The sequence below is a fragment of the Poecilia mexicana genome, unplaced genomic scaffold (assembly GCF_051168715.1).
Source record: "Poecilia mexicana isolate PSO_F unplaced genomic scaffold, ASM5116871v1 scaffold_17, whole genome shotgun sequence".
NCBI classification, from domain to species: domain Eukaryota; kingdom Metazoa; phylum Chordata; class Actinopteri; order Cyprinodontiformes; family Poeciliidae; genus Poecilia; species Poecilia mexicana.
Window position 1 is genome coordinate 24826949 of NW_028263386.1, and position 18706 is coordinate 24845654.

An 18706-nucleotide genomic window follows, 5' to 3' on the forward strand; every position below is an offset into this window, starting at 1 on the left:
TAGAACGTGACTGGCCAAAAAGTTTACACTCTGATCTTTTCAGGAAGTCTTTATTTTTGTGCCCTGCTATCAGCCAGCTTCCCTCCTCCTTTATCAGAAATGAAAAATTATAAATGCACACTTCGTGTTGGGAACCTGTGTTTGTTGACTGACTTTTATTTGTGAGGCTTACGAGACAAAAGCTGAAAAAAAAGATCGATTCTCTTCACGTTTAAAATAACACAAAACAGCGTAAAAAGACCTCCACACCAGACCTCGTTTATTTACGTATGTATTTTTATTTTGATAGCTGCCGATTAAACTGAAAGTTACAACACTGACATGATTATATGAGTAGTTTTTACCGAGAAATCGATCAGAAGCGCCGTGAAAATGGTCAGATCCGCCGAATCCACTTCTCTGGCTGCAATGCGCGCTCCCGACACAGGGGGAACAGATTTTCACAGGGGAACAGAATTTCTCACAAGACCTCTTAAGACCGGATATGCTCAGCCACTTTCGCTCAATGTTAAGTCTGTACTCAAGCCGCTCTATTAAGAATGAAGTCTCTCCATCATATTTGTTGTGGTCTTTTCTGTCGAACCTAATTCCACTCCCTTATGTTTTTGCTTTGTTATCGAGCCATGGCGCTCTCAGGGAATTGATTGGTACTTCAGATTATCTATATTACAATAACTCATTTGATTAAATATAAATAAAAATTAAAAAAAAGAAAACAAATCTTAATAATTAAAATATTTTTTGTTTGGTTGGTTGATTGTTTTTGTAGCCAAACACTTGAAAAGTAGGAGCGAGCTGGAATTGTCTGACAGCAAATTACCGGGGGTAACTGTTTCCTGTTGTAGCATTTCATAAAAGTGACCAGTAGGGGGAGTTGCATGGTGTAGGAGTAGAGCGCGCGCCCCATAAACATAGGCTATGTGTTTGACACGAGTTCGATTCCCGACCTGGAGAATCTTGTGAGGCGTCATGCTCTAGCTGCATCTCTATCTTCCCCAAGCCGATTTCCTGTCTGGTAGCTCATAATAAGGGCCATTAATGCCAAAAAAATATACATGCACATAAAAATAACAGCAGAGAAATAACTAGATAAATCATACTCATTTATTCAATAAATTATACGGTTACTTAAAAATAGTCAATTTTGTTATTTATGAAGTGCTGAATCAGAACTGGGAGGATGAAAAAGAAAAAAAACATAACCATTTCAGAGTTATTCAAATGCTAATGCACGAGTATAAGGTGAATGCATCGTCGTCAAAAACATAGCTATTAAGTGACATGTTCAAAGTGGGTCGTTTCGACAAGTGAATGAAAATACTGCAACCTAGGAAAAACAATGGCAACATCGTAAAGACGAGTTTAAATAAAACGATTTGCAATGAAGGGCTTTTTAAGATAAAGTATCGCGAGACTTGCGGTTATGGGAAATGTTTAGGCTTATCAGAAACCAAAAGTAACCCGAAATTATGTAAAGCCGTTTCAGGCTCTAATTGGTAGCCAAGCCGATCAAATACAACTTACTTTGTAGTGTTGGTTTTCTCTCACACTTTTCCGACATTATTTTTTACGGCCACTGGAGGGTGCTACTTACTCACCTTTGAAACATTTTCAAAGCTTCGTCTCGTTTGTAAATAACCTGAAAGACAAGCTGGCTCTGGTCGTAAAATACTTGTCAGCCTTTTCAGAAACAACAACAAAAAAAAAAAAAAATCAGTCAACCTTACTTTATATATAGTTTGTTATCTAAACAATAATTGTTCTGCTACCATTTTATAATTTGTGATTTCATAAAAGTCAAAATCCTCCACCTAAAATAAAACTCAACACAGATATCCCCAAATGTATGAGTGAGGTTACAGAGTCCTTTTGGGTACAATCATTTCCATTTTGTTTTTTATTCTTGTGTTTTAATCTACTTCCTCCTTCAAACTTGTCCACTTGAATTTTGTATCTCTGCAGCAAAACATTTGCGCTCTAAATGAAAACACAGCAAGGATTTCTGGGAAATTTGGTTACGGTAAAACCCAATGGAAAGCTGTGTGTGTCATACTGTTAAAACTTTATAGCCTGGTTGATACGATCCATTGAGATGATTTACTAACCGGTGTTTACTGCAGAACTGTTGCATCACGCACCTCATTTTGTCCAAAAAGGTCGCCACACCAACTAAATTACACATTACGCCTAAGGGGAATCATCAGTCAAACTCTGGCTCAGACATGTAAAGCTTAACGTCTTGTTACTCAAATGCAACTCAAAGAACCTTACATAGCTAATATGTATTAATTTGTGTTGTTCCGTCTCATAGGCTTCAAATCCACATTCTTACACAAGAATCACTCTGTTGACAAGGAATGACATTATGAGGAAGAAGTTTATTGAGGAGCGATACAGACACAGAAAATTAACAACTTGTGCATTTCCAAACTGAACAACACGTTCTCTGCTAAACAATTTTAGCCAATTTCACATCAACTGGAATCTTTAGCTTCATTTCTTTTTTTCACTTCATGATTCTCCTTCTGTGTTTAACTTTGGCAATAAAGAATTATAATCCATGCCATTAAGGCAGTCTAAATTAGAGAGAGGAGAGAATATAGTGAATACAGACAAAGAACGATTAAAGCGCTAGGATTCTTGACGAGGTCTGTAGAGTCGACTGGTACACTATGTCCTTATCATTACCTATATACATCAGAATACAGCTTAGGCTTACATACACAATAACAAAGTGACAGAGAAGCACTTGAACACTGACGATTCGACCTTAAGCTCTGATACAAATGCTGACGGAGCGGGGTCTGAGTTTTGAGCGGAAATGAGTGGGCTGAAACAGGAGGGGAAGTTTGTGATGGGTATAAACGTTTGGATCAGACCTGAGAAAAAAGGCTAACTGTTGGGAACCCAATGACATCCAGAACAGACTCTAATCCTGTAATCCTCTATGGATCCACTCTGAAAACAGCTGGGTAATTTCTTAAGCAGAAATGTTGTGTTTTAAGACATAGAAACTAGGTAGTTTTAACCAAACACTGGGCCTAGCATCAAGACCAGGTTTGTTGGGTTAAGCTAGCAGGAGCCTCATCACTCTTCACAGACCGCCATTTTGAGCTAAACAGCAGTCTGACCATATTTAATAACAAAATAAATGGTAATGTTATGCTGCATTATAATATTAATGTGACTCTATTGAGTTAATGACTTTAATTGACCCTCAACAAGCTCATTAGTGTGTTAGCTGCTAAGAAGTTAGCACCATCTACTGTTAGCTACTTTTAACAATACAGCCAACGTAGACGGGCTAGAAAGCTGCATTTATTTCTACTTTACCATCCATCCATCCATTTTCTTTACACCCTTGTCCCTTAGTGGGGTCGGGAGGGTTGCTGGTGCCTATCTCCAGCTATCGTTCTGGGCGAGAGGCGGGGTACACCCTGGACAGGTCGCCAGTCTGTCGCAGTTCTACTTTACCTATTCTTGCAATTATATTTCATAATATTTCAATTCAGCATTTAAGATCAGTCAGAATTTAAAGTAAAAATGAAAAAATATTATTTTATTCATTTTAATAAAAATACTACTTGTTTAGTTATCCAGGTGTTGAAGCGATTTATTCTTTATCTTTATTAATTTACACAAATTACTAGTATTTCACAATGCAGATTATTTGCACTACCTATTTAGACCTAGACACCTCTCTCCTTTGGAAACTTACCTAGTTGACAGCGGCGCGGTCAACCAGTTCATAGCTAACTTTTTTTAAATTAAGTTTGAAACAAAATCCTGAATATGAAAACCTGGAAAACTGAAACGTTTTGGTTTCAGACAACAATAGATTTTCTTTAACATTTTTATGATGACGTGGATTTTTACATTTCAATCGTGATTAGTCAAAGTGCTAGAGTACAATTAATTTAATTAAAAAATATTAATTGATTGACAGCACTACTTTTAACATATTTTGGGTAAAATTAACGCTGGTGCTAACCCATAACCAAAAGTGTTGCGCTAAATCAACTCATTGACGCAGGACTCTGTTAACAACCTAAATTGGGTCTATTTAAACCCAGCAGTTTAAAGAGTGTAGATGAATGGAGCATCGAATAAGTTGTTCTGCCTTTGCTTTGTTTTGTTGTTGTTGTTTAATTGTTATTTTTAACCAAAGCTTCAGTTCCAGTCAGCATCTGAATGGGAGCTTGAGGCCCTTCGGTTCGGGGGTCACAATCTGACCATGGATACAGCACAGGTGGACACCTATGACGAGGTTAAACGTGTTGTCGAGGCTGTTTTTCCATATAGAGAATATCGAAGGTGCTCCTCAGCCTTGCTTTGTGTGTATGGCTGCTACTACAACACAGGAACAACTCACAAAAGTCAAACACTGAATGTTCCCCCCGCAGGGTTTTTTCTTTTGTTTTTTATATGATTCATCATTAACAGCTTTGACAGTGAAAACAAACAGAACTGAAACCCCAACAAACGTGCAGAGACGGCACATGCACACGTGTCCTCACACACACACACACACGCACACACGCACACACACATTCACATGTACAATGTATTATTCACACAGAAAGAAACAAACAAAAAAAACACGCTTATACGCACTTATACTAAGATACAACTTCTGTTCCTAAGAGAACATCAACACTCAGCAGGGGAGAGGTGGACGGGGGCATTATACAATAAATTAATACAATACTAAATCAAACTCAGCCTACATATAGGCAAATTAATCCCTCCCCCAAAAACACACACACACAAAAACTCACGCACACACACACGCATACACTCCCATGCAATAAAAGCAGCTTATGTGGCATGCTGCGTTTTGGAATGAGTAGGGCAGTATGGCTGCTGAGCCTATTTTTTATTTGTTTTTTATTTGTTTTGTTTTTTGTTTTTTTATGTAGAAGCAGTGACTGGGTGTGCTGGTTGAACCGCAGGGGTTGTAGGTAGGAGAGGAGTAGGGAGGGCGGGGGTTTCAGGGTAGTGGACCTGCTAAGCGAACCTGGATCACAGGCGAGCAACAAGCGCACATACACATACACCACAAGACGAGTACTGTACTGTACATAAATATATGGACGTCTTCACCTGGCGGGAAACTGAGGTTGAAGGGGTCAAAGACTTTGGCGGACGTCTTCACTAAGGAGAGACGAGGACAGCAGAGCCATGGCTAAGAGAGAGAGGTGGGAGACAGGAGGGGAGCGGACGAGGGGAAGTCACCCTGGTTGGGTGATTATGGCGGGGCTTGTCTTGTAGGAGACGGCGGTGGTCGCCGGCTGGGGAGCGGTGATGCGTCAAAGAGCAGAGGAAGAGGAACAGATTTATTTGATAAGAAAATAGATGTATATGGTACGTTTTTTCCCCCCACAATAAGGCAAGTATTACATTGTATCTAACAAGTGTTGCTGCCAAACCACAATCAACATCAGTGAAATTTGGGCGTCATATACAGATATGAGCAGGCCCGTCACGATAACAAATTTTGCTGGACGATAAATTGTCCCAGAAGTTATCGCGATGAATGATAATATTGTTGTCTTGAGACCGTTTTCAAGTAAATTCAAGTAATTCTAACGAACATTTAACACTGGAGCTGGAAGACATTTTAAATATCCAAACACAATGAAATAAAATGAATTATTAAGTCACTGTAAGAAAACTGTCCTTCAAAAAAAGGTCTAGTTGAGACCAATGAACCCGACTTAAGACTTTTATCATCCAATTTGTGGTAGAAAGAAAAGAGGAAAACAATAAATCCAGCAGATGGAAATTATTGAGCTTGTTTTAATTTAACACAAGACAGGTCTAGGAATGAGCTTCACTTTAAAAGCTTAACCTGCCTTCATCTCTTTACAGATGACAACGTTTATACTGAAGCTAGCCTGTTAGCAATTAACAGTCACCATGAAAGCTCACAGTATATCCACTATATGTATTGGTTAACTGATTTTCACTCTTCAGAGTCTCTTAATCCAACCCGGGCCGCTCAAACACTATTAGTCCGAAAGAATGACATAAAAAGATTAGAAGATGTGTGAATGCAAAGCTTCCTCGTTACCATAGAAACTGCTGGGCACTCCAGCTTGCCTCCACAGCAAAGAGCGTAGGTGGAGAATGAGAAACATTGCTCAGAAGTCGCTGTCAAGATTACAATGAGCAGCATGTGCAAGAATAAATTATAAAACTGTGAAGTGGCTGCCTCTGCCTCCGCATATAAAGCTGTCCTTTTACTTAAAGGTCGGTGGTCGTCTTTGGAAAACTACTGGTGTAGTAAATGTGTTTCACTTCCATAAGTCATCCTCACTGATGCATAGTAGCTCAATATGTAGGACAACCCATCCTGTAGTTGTGAAACAGTAACTAATACATTATGTCTGCACACATTAATGTGCTGCTGACTATATGCTGATGACTATAGGATTGATCAGCCTCACACTGAGGAAGAGTGATTCAGGCAGAGTGACACATGCTTAGTGCAAGCTTCATGCCAACGTGAATCTTTAGATGTGTTAACTTTGAACAGAAAGAGTATGCACTATAAAAATGTAAAGGCTTATTAAAATAATGTCACTGGATGAGCAGCCAGGGCCACACTTCAGAAAAGGCTTACTGAGGCGGTAGCCCAGGGCCCCAATTTTTTCGGGGGCACCAAAGATTTTTCTTTTTTTTCCTTTTTTGAAGGAATGGAGGTTTTGCGATGTTGTACTTCATATAAGGTGTGTTGTATTCATATTTTGGGATTTCTATTAATTTAAACAATATTCAAATATTTGAATATTATGAAGTTGAAGTCGATTTTTTGGGAACAACGTGGAGCTGTTGGCCAGGTGACGTATTAAACCTACCATGCATCAGTTCATGGCCGCTCATCCATAAAACAATATATTAATGTACTGTAATTTGCATTAGAAAAATAATTTTCCCTTAGTGGACAAGGCACCAAACCTGTCTCCAGCCCAGGACTCACATCCTTGTAAAGCCACCCTTGATTATAGTCAATGTTTAAAGGGATAGTTCATGATTATTTTGAAGAAATGAAGACACCAAGAGTGTTATCTATTTTACTGCAGGTTAGATATTACTTGTTGGTCATCCTTAAGCAAAATCTTACCTAAAACACTCTAAAATAATTCTTTGAAGCTCCTCCTTTTCACATTAAACCTGAAGTAATGTTGTGAATAAACTGTTTATGTGCTCAGCTAGTTTCCAAAGCTTGTGGTTAGCTAATTTGGCTATAGCTTGTAAATTTGCAAGGTAGATCTACTTTAGTTCAGTAATTTTTTTTAAATTGCATTTTTGTACATTCTGCAATATACTTTCCTCATTAGGCTTTAAAATACATTTTACCTTCAGTGACTTGGTAATTCTTTAGAAACAAAATAAAATCTTTTGAATTAAATATCACAAAGCACTAAAGGTGATGACTGTATTTACCTGGGGATGCTAGGGGGGGCCCTGTTGGGGCGGCTGGGTGCCTGGGGGCTATCAGCACTGTTATTGAAGGGTCCCAAAGGTCCTGGACGGTTTGGTGGCGGTGGGGCCCCTCTGGGTGCCGGCCGCTGGCCCGAAGACATCCTTCTGGGGGCCGTGGGACTTGGAGGAGGAGACCTGGCCAGCAGATGGATGTGATAAAAAGAAAAGAACAGCAAAAGTCAAGGCTTCCTGACCTTGATTTGGGTTCATTTCCAACTTACCTGCGACCGCCGGTGGATCCTCCCACCCAGGAGTTGTCAACAGGCGGAGGCATGGGGGTTGTGATGGTGGATGTAGAGATGTCACCTATGATGGCCAGGGCCTCCTTCAGGGCCTGGTGGGTCCTCAGCACCTCGTCCCTCCTCTGGGCCTGCTCCTGGGACTCATCCATCAGGGCATTCTGGTCACCTGCAGAGTACAGGCACGCCAGCAGCTCCGCATTGATGAAGTCCTTCACCTTTTGACAAGACCAAACAGTAAAGCAGAAAGAGTTAGAGCAGTAAAACTTTAAGTTAAGTACCATTGTCCCTGTCTTTAACTATACCATGTATAAGCTTTATAAGGGCATTTCTAAATTATCTGTATTGAGAGTTTCTGACAAAACTCAATTTCCAATACTTGTTGTTGGTACAGTCTGTAATTATGTCAGCCACAACTGCAGCTTGGCGCAGCTTGAGCACTAGTCATTAAGTTTTACAACTGTAAAGACAAACTGCTAGGTTTCTGAAGTAGGAGCACGACGTTATTTTGTGAGTTTTGTCTGCAAAGGATTAAAATACAGCTGAGCTGAAAACGGTTTCGAGATGAAGCAGGAACAAATCGGAAAGCAAAATGGAAACACTATCTACCTTAAGCTTGCCACGTAAGCACAAATGCTAAAATTAAAATGAACTACACTATTCTTTTTTATGAACAAGTTCAATGCTGTGGGCATGAGTTATCTGGATATGAACAGGATTTTCTAAAAATGTTTGACAGTTCTCACAAATTTAAGAAAACAGCATTTAAGTTGCTAATTAGCTTAAATGAAACGGTTATGCTGTGCTGCTACATTCTCTGAAGCCTAACCATGTTAATTCACCAACACATGAAAAAAGAAAACCTAGTCAGCTGTCCTGCTGCCACCTAAAAACATCTGTTCTTTATGTTTCAAATGATAATTTTTTCAAATTTCTTTTTAGGAAAGCAGCTAACAAGAACACACTTTAGTTCAGGCCAATATGTACTAATGCTGTAAGCAGTATATGTTTGGATATAAACAGTACTTCCTAATAAAAATGTTGGACAGTTCTCACAAATTTAAGAAAATATTCTACCTGGAAGTTGATAATTAGCATGAATTAGCTCCAAAGTGTTCGGCTACCTTCTCTTCTATTTAAACACATAAATAAGGAAGTCTGCTGCCACCTAAAACCGTTTGCTCTTTATGTTTCAAAAAATAATGGGTTGTAAAAGAGCAAAAGGAATGGTATCAAATCTACCTTTTGATATATTGTTTCAAATTGTTGTTTTTAACTTTGAAATAAAAGCAAAAACATCAGAAACGATTTTCCTCTGGACTTACTAAAATGAATGGTAACGTAATCATGCTACTTATTTTTCTTGCATTTCACCATTAGACGTTGGCTCTGCTGGAGATTTGTGTTCGTAGATGTTTTGTTTTTCACTTACATTGTTGATCATCAGATGCATGATGGTCTTTGGGATGAGATCCCGGATGCACTTGTTGACGATAGCCATGTAGGAATCCACCAGGTTGCGGATGGTTTCCACTTTGCGCTCCAGCTGAGGGTCCATGGAGAAGTTGTCGGTGGTGGTGGTCGTCTCGCTCTCAACCTGCAGGGGGAGAAAAAGTTTGCCCCTTTATTTTGAAGGAAAATTATTCCACAAAGGGTTAAAAGTAAAACAAAAAACTGACATGTTTTGACAAAACTAAAGTTTTTACCACTCACACACACACCAGCACACGTAAAAATAAGTCTTATACATTCCTGCTGTTAATGTAAGGCAATAAAACTCCTACAGTTCATCTTTTATGAGGTTTAGTTTTTGTGATCTTTAAATCACTAAGAATTAAACTGTACAATATAAACACTGTATGATTTAATCATTATTTATTTTAAAACCAGCAGTTGAACAGGCACATTCAGACAGTTGTTAAAGATTATAGGCCATTTCACATCATCAGCTGTACTTATGCTACACGACACGAAATGCACACATTTTCACCGGTAGCCAAAACTGCAGCTTCTTGGGTGGTTCGATATGAGGAATCTATGAATGTGTATTTAAGTTATCTGGGTACTTTTGTCATTTTCCTTCTACAGAGGAGAATGAAAATTTGTCAGAACTGGAGTACAGTCTTTTAAATCAGACATTACAAGCCATCAACATTCAGTATTTCTGTCTAATGATCTATAAATGTTGTTTCTGTCTGGTTTGTGTGAATCAAAAAAGCTGAAAAGCGAATCCTGACTTTCACATTTACATACCTAGCCCATGGTGTTAATCTTGCTCTGCCCAGTGCCATATGTGCACGAAAACGAAAATGTTTTCGTATTTTGTCAAATTACAACCGTAAACTTAGATGTATGTAATAGATATGCTACAGATCGACATGATTTATTACAATGGCAATGCTAATAAAAAACTCAAAAATAAAATTAGGAGAATAAAGTCATAATATTACAAGAACAAAGTCATAAAACTATGATAATTAAGTCACAGCAATACTAGATTAAAGTCGTGCAAGAATAAAGTTGTAATAATGTGACAACAAAGTCATAATATTTCAAGAATAAACTAGTAATATGACTTTATTCTCATTATTTCAACTTTATTCTTATACGACTTTATTCTCATAATTTGATTACTTTATTCTAGTGACCTTAATTTTTTTTAATTTTCTTAGTGTGTCCCTGATACTCCGTCGTAATTTATTTGCCCCTGACTTGATATCAAAAGTCTGTATATCACAGACTTTTGGCGTGAAACATTGCCTAAAAACCCAGGCATGAGATCAGTGATGACGTTAGGATCCGATTAAGCAGCTGCTCTCATTTTGAGTCATTCTCACTGAATCGTGTTGGAGTGGATCCTCTCACCGTGGTGGTCTTGTCAGGGTAGACCCCGGCACGGAGGAGGGACGACTTCCAGCTGTCCACGTCATCCTGGGAGTCACAGGCCAACTCCAGAGTGCGATTGTCCTTGTAGACGTTCCTAAACAAAATCATTTGCTTAGAATGTCAAGTGTGTGTCAGACGATTGCCTCTTCCGTGTGGAACAGTTTCCTGTTGGGTGCCGAGCCAGCATGTCCAAGAGGAAACTTTCACAGGACATGCTGTAACAATTAGTGAAAGTTCAGGCATGAGACAAAACCTTTTTATGCCGATTTAGACTTTTTACAGACCATCTGTTTGTTTATCTGCTTGATTACTACGAGTCCCTAATAAAAACTTTCTACAATCCCCCGTTTAATCAAATCGGGTTTGTTGAAAAAGCTACAAGAGACGTCCCGGTCAAATCCCAGGTGCGTTTTTAAAGTCAAGGCGTTTTTAAGCGTTACGTCCCAAAGCGCCAAGCGAAACTCAATTCCCGCTACCTGTGGTTGATCTACAGTCTGTGCCTCTGTCAGCTGCATGTCGCCCCTGAATTTTTTTTTTCTCTAAATCCCAGCCTGTGTTCATGTTCCCATTGTCAAATCAAATCTGTGTTATTTTGTTGCTCTGCTATCAAGGTTTGATGTTGCAACTCTTTGAAATGATGCTGGACGTAAAAGAGGGATTGCGGTGGTTGTGTGTCTTTTTAACATGACCTGCTCTGCATGATGTGCTCTGATCCTGATCTGGGAGAGTTGCTCAGAAAGCAGCTGAAACATTACTCCACGAATTTTAAGACATTCAAATCAAAGTGCTAAGTTTATGACTAACTAGCAACTTTTTATTAAAGTTTGTTTTCTCTACATGATTAACTGGAACTGCATCAAATTAAAGAGCAAAATTACCTGGTATGAAAACAGGAAATTAAATATGCTAACATCATCAATAAATTAATTGGTACCATACTGGCGGTACGTGTCCAGTCTGGCACATCTTTAGAAACAGATGATATATCTATGTGCATTTTCAGTGACCCGCTGAGTTAACAATTGTTGGAGCATATTGAGGATGACCTGCAGAAACTCCACTTAACACTGAATATTTACGATATTATCGAGAAATATGGATAAAAGAAGCTGGCGAATCAATGGACCGTGAGACAGTTCGTCAAATCTTACCTGTAATGGTGAACCCTGATTGGGTCCATTTCAGAGTTGGGTAATAACTGCTTATCCCTTGTGCATGCGAAGACTGGGGCAAACATGGAGGATTGTGGCAAATGATACAAGTTTTACGTGTGTGGGGTCGGTTGGACCCCATTTGTAAACACAAAGGTTAAATTCACTCAACTTTTGGAAAAAAAAAAAAGAATAAACTTTTAGGAGTGCTCTGTATCTTTATTTCTACTTGAATGACTTTATTATGAAGTATCGCAACTCTTCCTTGAGTAAAATTTCTGAATGCCAAAAATTCACCAGACACAGACGCACGCAGCTGCAGTTTTTGTTAAAAGTTTGGTAAGCTTTTCATCGAAATAAATTAATTTGGAAAAAATGTTCTTTTGTTACATTATTTTGTAATTACATTATTTATAAGCATTATATTCATTTTGACCTTGAAAATGCCAATGATTTCCACAACTTTATATTTTGGTCCCTCTGATGTAATCTTTAAATATTAAATGATTTATGTTTTGAAGAGTTACTCAGTCGCCTTTTTACCAAACACTTTTTCACTCTTACCTCAGCTATTTCTTTGACATTTCATTTAAATTTGAGTAAAAATATGTTGAAGTAGTGCTACTCTTTCTTGAGTACAATTTTTGTGTACCCAGCACACCTCTGGTCGTTCCTACCTAAAACATATTTCCCCTCCTTAGTCCTAGTTTTTAATTTAATATTGTCTGCATAGATTAATCTCCAAGCCAAAGTCATGAGCAGCAGACCTGGATTCTGTGTTGAAGATGGAGAATATGTGTTTGCTGGACATGAAACTTTTCTCCACATCGCGGACCTTCAGGTTGTCCAGGGGGAGCATGTACTTCTTCTCCTTCTCCTGGTGGGGGGGAAAGAGGAAAACAGTGATGAGCTTGCACACACAAAAAAGAAAAGCTAAATGAGTTATGTTTTTGGCATGTTCAGCATCTGTCAGGCAGGCAACCAACTGCAATGGGTGAGAAAAAGGTGAATGCAAGAGAGAGAGAGAAGTGGGGAAGGCAGAAAGAGAGAGGAGGTGATGTTAAAGGGAGGAGGAATGGGGGAGAAATGAGAGTGGGAGGTAAAGGCAGGAGCAGAGAAAGGGAGAAAAAAAAGGGAGAATGAGCACATGTGGAAGTCATTAGGGTTTGGGTCAGGATGCAGTCGTTCTTCACGGTGCGTTTTTACGCAGAGAAGTGCTGGCAGAGAACCCTGAGGAGAGTCTGGTCGAGGTTAAGGGCGGTGCGGGGTGGAGGGGGCAGGTCGCTGATAGGTAAAAGCCCCGGCTCAAACTGAAACTCGGGGTGTCGAATCCACTGAGAACCCCGGGCTCAAACAGATAAAGAGCGGAGATCCTTACCGTTAACTTTATACTTCAGTCTCAGCCTACGCGTCTTAACTCGGCCTGTCTGTTTTCTTTTATCTCAGCCACTCAATATTTTCTCTATATTTTCTCTTTCCATTCCAGAGGGGCCCACTTCCTGCCTGATTTTTTTTTTTTGGCTTTTTTTTTTTTTGTTTGAGGGAGGGAGAGAGAGAGCGAGAGAGATTAAATGACAGCCTGGCGTTAAAACTCAACATCTGGTAGTGCTTAGCACACAGAGATGCAGGGAAAGGAGGGAGAAGTTAAAGAGACGGCGGAGTGAAGGAGAAGGATAAGAAGCCAAAAAGGAGAAGAAGAAAAAGAAGAAGAAGAAGAAGAAAGTCGATTCAGATAAAGATTCACAAAAGACACCCCGTCGGTTTGGAAAGTTGTGGTTGACACAGGTAAGACTTGGCGGGCATGGAGGAAGAACTCTGCGGAGACTCTAGGGTTGGATTCCCCAAGGGGTCACCGTCGCCCTTATATGGTCAACCGGGACCCCTCCTTTTTCCTCTCCCTCCCCTCCCTCGTGAGCGTCTCTCTTTCCCTCTTTTTTGTAATATCCCCTCCCAGAATGCGCAACCAGTGTGTCCCAGTCGTCTGAGCGAATGTGCCACGTCAAGGCTGGATACTCTTCACGGCCGGCGTGACCTGAAAGCTGGACCGGTCCTGGACGCCCGACCTAAATAAATAAACAGGAGGGGGAGGGGGCTGGTGTGGGGCACTTCCAGAAAACCCCCACACCCCTCCGACATGGATGAGGCATACCGCTGCGTTTCGAATGGGGGGAAGAGATCTTTTTGCTGCAGGAGCGGCGAGAGGGGAAGGGGCACCGACAGCAGAGCTGTCCCACCAGCGTTGGGATCGGCGGCGCACAAGGCCTGGCTCTCCACTCCGGCTCCGTCCACCCAGTGTTCAGACTACCTGTTCATTGTCATACTGGTGTACAGTAGTCTGCACATTGGTTAGACTGTGCACGGACCCTCTTCTGTCCGTCTGTCTTTCTGTGTGTCTCATCCTTCCTCACCATACGTCCGAGGTCTCCACCTCGTTCTTTTCTAGACTTTGTCCAAAAGAGCGCTCTCAACGCTTGGCTCGCTTTCCCCGCTCGCTTGCTGGTTTGTGGAATAAACTTGTGTCACCAGTTTCCTCACCACTAACTTTCAGCTCTGGCTACGAGCGCTTGAAGGCATACCTTGGTTTCAAATCAATGCTTGTTGAGCATTAAAAGAAAAGCAAGTTCACATAAATCACTGCATGAATAAGCGAGCATGCAGGCTGCTGAGGAAGATGCGGTCACTCTGGAAAGGGAGGGGAGTGAGGGGGGATGAGGAGCGAATACGGCTGCAAAGCATTGAGCCAAAAGGGCTTCGGACCAATCAATCAATTGGGGTTGGAGGGTACATTGAGACACCCCAAGCGAAAGCATTTCTGTGGGTGGCCTAAGCAAGCAGAGAGCACTGATGTATGATGGGTAGTAGCAAATGCAGAAAAACGCAGAAAAAAAAAGACTGCAAAAACCACAAACACACACACAAAGCAGTAAATCTAACTAATCAGATTTTCAGCTGAGACCTTGCACTGTTCCCGCAAAGTCACAAGTAGCACATAAAGTGAAGACGATCAAAGCAGCGCCTCTGCTCATTGAAGAGTTGGAGGACAGCGGAGTGAAGGGTATTGATATCTAATAGGTCTTCTCTTCTGCAAAGAAAAGGCCAGATGATGATGTTTGGATTGAAAGTGTTCCTGCCAAGAATGCAAGAAGTTCCAAAGGAACTGCCAGCCGCATTAATACAAGGGAGGAGGCAGACGTGTACACGACCGTAGAAAAGTTCAAGAGGGTGTAAAACAGAAATACACAAGGAGAAGCTAGCAGAGTCTGTAATTATCGGCATTGCCGCGTTAGCGTCTCGGATGGCAATCCGCAGGGCCCCTGCGCGCGTCGCACCGCGCCGTCTGAGGTTCCAAACGGGCGGCCGCGTATTTTTGGGTGGCTGAGAGAGCAAGCATTTGGTTGGGGTTGGGGCTGCTCCAATTTTAGTGAAGAAGAAGAAGAAGGAGTGAATGGCTGAAGTATCAGTGGATGGAGGTGGGAAGTGAAGGAACACAGAATAGAAGGTGCATGGAAAGCACAAGTGAGGATGTGTTGGAGAAAAAAACAAAAACATTTTATTTGATCATAACTGATCAAACTGCAGACAGTTTTTTTTTTGTTCAAGAACTCATTCCAGAGGACATTTTCCTGAAAACTCTTGATGGGAAGCAACTCAATCGGGCCTCCTGGGCAACATTGCAGCATCAGAAAGGGCTGGCTGGAGGAGCTGCTGTGTGTCTGCCTATCTAGACTTGCTGTGCAGAATGTCCTCCAACCTGTACAGCAGGCACAGACAGGCAGAGAGACACCAGCCTGCCACGCAAAGGCCGGCATGTGACCAAATGCTGCATCCTGTTGATGCTGGCCTGTGGATGCAAATGATGGTGGGCTATAGCTGCTAAAGACATTTTCTGTCGTTGGTCATTCTTAAAATAATAAAATACTGCTTTGAAGCAGTCATTTACCCACTATTTTGATGGTTTGAGTAGGTTTTTGTTTATTATTACTTCCTTAACTTAAAAGTGCAGCACAATAGCTTTTAAAGTGTCCTTCCTGTGCCTAACTCTGGTGCTTTTCAGCTGGAAATCTGATTAGGAGCAGGAATGGACAATATGGCTGAAAAATGTATCACGATATATGCTTTTCATATTCGGTTGATATTAAGAATTATGATTAATTTTTTGTTTTGAATATCTGAAGTCCTGCCAAACTGGTGGCGTGACTTTTCCAGTTTTATTCATAGTTTTCACGCCATGCAGTTGTTTTTCATTTTGAAAAGCATGGTGGCGAAACTTGAAACTGCTGCTGTGCAAAATACTCAGCAAGTTGTTGCTAGGTAACCAAAGACTGAGTGAATTTTGATGCCACCCATTTTGCTTAGCTGGTCATGGGAGGTCAAGCAGCTAAAGCGAAACTATTGCTACATGTACTGTTATTGATTTATTGTCCAGGAGTCTTTGAGGATTTCAAGCTGTTGAAATGGGCCATTAAAGGGAAGGTTCAGAAATTTTAAAGTGAGGTTTTGTTAAAAGATTAGCTACAATCTTACCTGCAGTAGAAAACTTCATGTCCTCATAAATCCAGACTAAGGCTGAAGCTAATAGCTAGTCTGAGACAGACCAAGAGCTAAGGAGACTTCTGACATTTTAAAACTATTCTAATCTCCAAATCTCCTAATCTCCTAATGTGAATTGTATCAGCTGTTTGCGTTTATTGGTTATTTACACAGCAGGAGATTAATGTCTATGGAAATGAAGGGAGAAAGCTGTGCACCAGTAATGATCTTCCTGCGTAAAAGATGTACTGAGTGCATTAAAAAAATCTATAAAATTGTTTTTTGTAAACCAAAATTACTACAATATTTTTTTCTTTTAAAGGTGCTTTTAATTTCACATCAGGTAATTAACTAAAATGGAAACACTTCCCATGTTCTTTTCTCAGTTTGTGTTTCACACAGGAAGATCTTTGTTGTTGCACCTCCTCCAAACTCCATTTCCTGTGAAAATAATATTCAGCTTCAGTGTAAATATCCATCCATCCATTGTCTTTCCCCACTTATCCTTGTAGGGTTTCCAGTGATCTCTGGTCATCAGGCGGAGTACACCCTACAGGACAAGCAGGACAGACAACCATGCACACACACACTCACACACCTAAGGGACCAACTAACCCACCAGACATGTTTTTGGACTCTGGGAGGAAGCCAGAGTACCCAGAGAGAACACAGGGAGAACATGAGAACTCCATGCAGAAAGATCCCCGTCTGGGATTCAAACCAATGACGTTGTTGGTGTAAAGCAACAGTGCTACCAACTGCACCACTGTCTAAATAACCATCCAATGCAAACATGGCAACAGTCATAAACTGAGATTGGATTTTTTCAAAATCTGATTTAAATCTTTGGTTCATTAGACTTAGCCTCATTTTATTGTCGTTGCACAAAGACAACACTGAATTTGGCAACAAAATGTCATTGCAGCAGTTTACAGAAAAATACTGAAAAACAACAATTGTGACTATAAACACATATAGATAGATATAAAAGTGCTACTGGTGCACATAAGAAAAAAAATCTAAGTATAACTTAGCATTTTCAGAGACATTAGCTTCATCCTGTGAACTCATCTAGCTTTGTACTGAATGAATAATACATTTTTTCGTTTAATGATTTTGTTTGATGTGCCTGTGTGTTCTGTTCTGCAATTTTGCTTAATTCCTGTAAAGCGTCCGAGGTATTTTTAAAAAAGTGCTACACAAATAAAACATTTTATTTAAAGGCGCCTTCCTTGGCACTTAAAGTCACTGACCAATATACAAATGAAGAACCAATGAGAGTTATCTACTGCAAATAAGACATCAACTGCTTATGCCTTTCAGCAGAGCCTCACTCTTACCCCTTTCCACAGTTACCCACATGCAATAGACTAATATTGTTGTGTAATAAAACTGAAGGTAGCTGAATCATGCTCACCTCATCATCCTTGAACCAGGAGAGACTCTCGGCAGTGAGCACAAACCAGTACTCCTTGGCTCCTCCCTTAATGATGCTGATGTTGTTGATGGTCAGCCAGCCTTTACGGATGACCTGCAGGGAGAGGGCACAGCCGAGGTGTGAGCGGTAAAAAGATCCTCACCGTAGAAGCTTTATGTTAGTCAGAAACATTCAACTGGTTACCCTTTGATCATGTAATCTGAGCAAAGGCGGCGAGACAAAACGTGTGCGAAGGTTAACCGAGGTGTGTGACTGTGACTCATTCAGTGCAGCCGCGCTCACAGCTAGACGCTGGTTAGAGGCTTTATCTTCTACCAGAGATAAAGCGTGTGTGTGTGTGTCATCAGTGTTGAGTGTATTAACCCTGACACAAACAGTACCATACAGGTCCGGTGCCAAGGGATTACTGGGTTAGATTACTGTCAGGCTTGCACTCCCTAAGACTGACTAAAGAGGTTACCCACATCTTTATAAAATCTCTTTCTCGTGGCTCCAAATGCTGAAGATAAATGGGAAGAGATGAAAATAGAGGTGGAACTGGTGTTAGGAGAGAAAAAAAGTAAGCAAAACTAGAGCAGCAACTTTTTTTAGTAAAGAAAAAGTTTCAGCCCCACACCGGTCAGTTAGCATCTCTGTGGCGCGTTACGGAGGAAAATGGCAGCGGTGCTGGAGAGCACCACACGCTGACGAGAAGCAGAACTGCAGCAGGTACAGGCGATATTGCAAACCACGACCCACAGATGAGCGATACTCACCGACAGACGCCCTCGAGAGGGCAGCTGAGATTCTCACTAAGGGGTGGGGATGAAATGCAAGGTGGCACCTTTATGACACAGGAAGGGTTCAAACAAAGGGAAACGTCTCAACAACACCAGGCATGATGGTGGGGAAAAACTGATACTAAACAAAGGAAAAAAAAGCTTCTTTCAATAGAGATGCACCGATCACAGAATCCACTTGGATTTATTTTTAAA

General features: G+C 40.7%; 1 protein-coding gene across 1 annotated transcript in view; it reads right to left on the reverse strand.

The window, feature by feature from the left end:
• Nucleotides 1-5007: 5007 nt before the first annotated feature.
• dnm3b (dynamin 3b) overlaps nucleotides 5008-18706 on the reverse strand; it is a 28637-nt gene continuing 14938 nt past the window's right edge. Inside the window, exons 14-20 of the mRNA XM_088014841.1 lie at nucleotides 17712-17825; nucleotides 12532-12641; nucleotides 10593-10707; nucleotides 9160-9324; nucleotides 7710-7945; nucleotides 7450-7623; nucleotides 5008-5017 (exon numbers count right to left, since the gene is read on the reverse strand). Coding sequence (XP_087870967.1) covers nucleotides 5008-5017; nucleotides 7450-7623; nucleotides 7710-7945; nucleotides 9160-9324; nucleotides 10593-10707; nucleotides 12532-12641; nucleotides 17712-17825 — 924 coding nt within the window. The remainder of the gene's footprint in view (nucleotides 5018-7449; nucleotides 7624-7709; nucleotides 7946-9159; nucleotides 9325-10592; nucleotides 10708-12531; nucleotides 12642-17711; nucleotides 17826-18706) is intronic.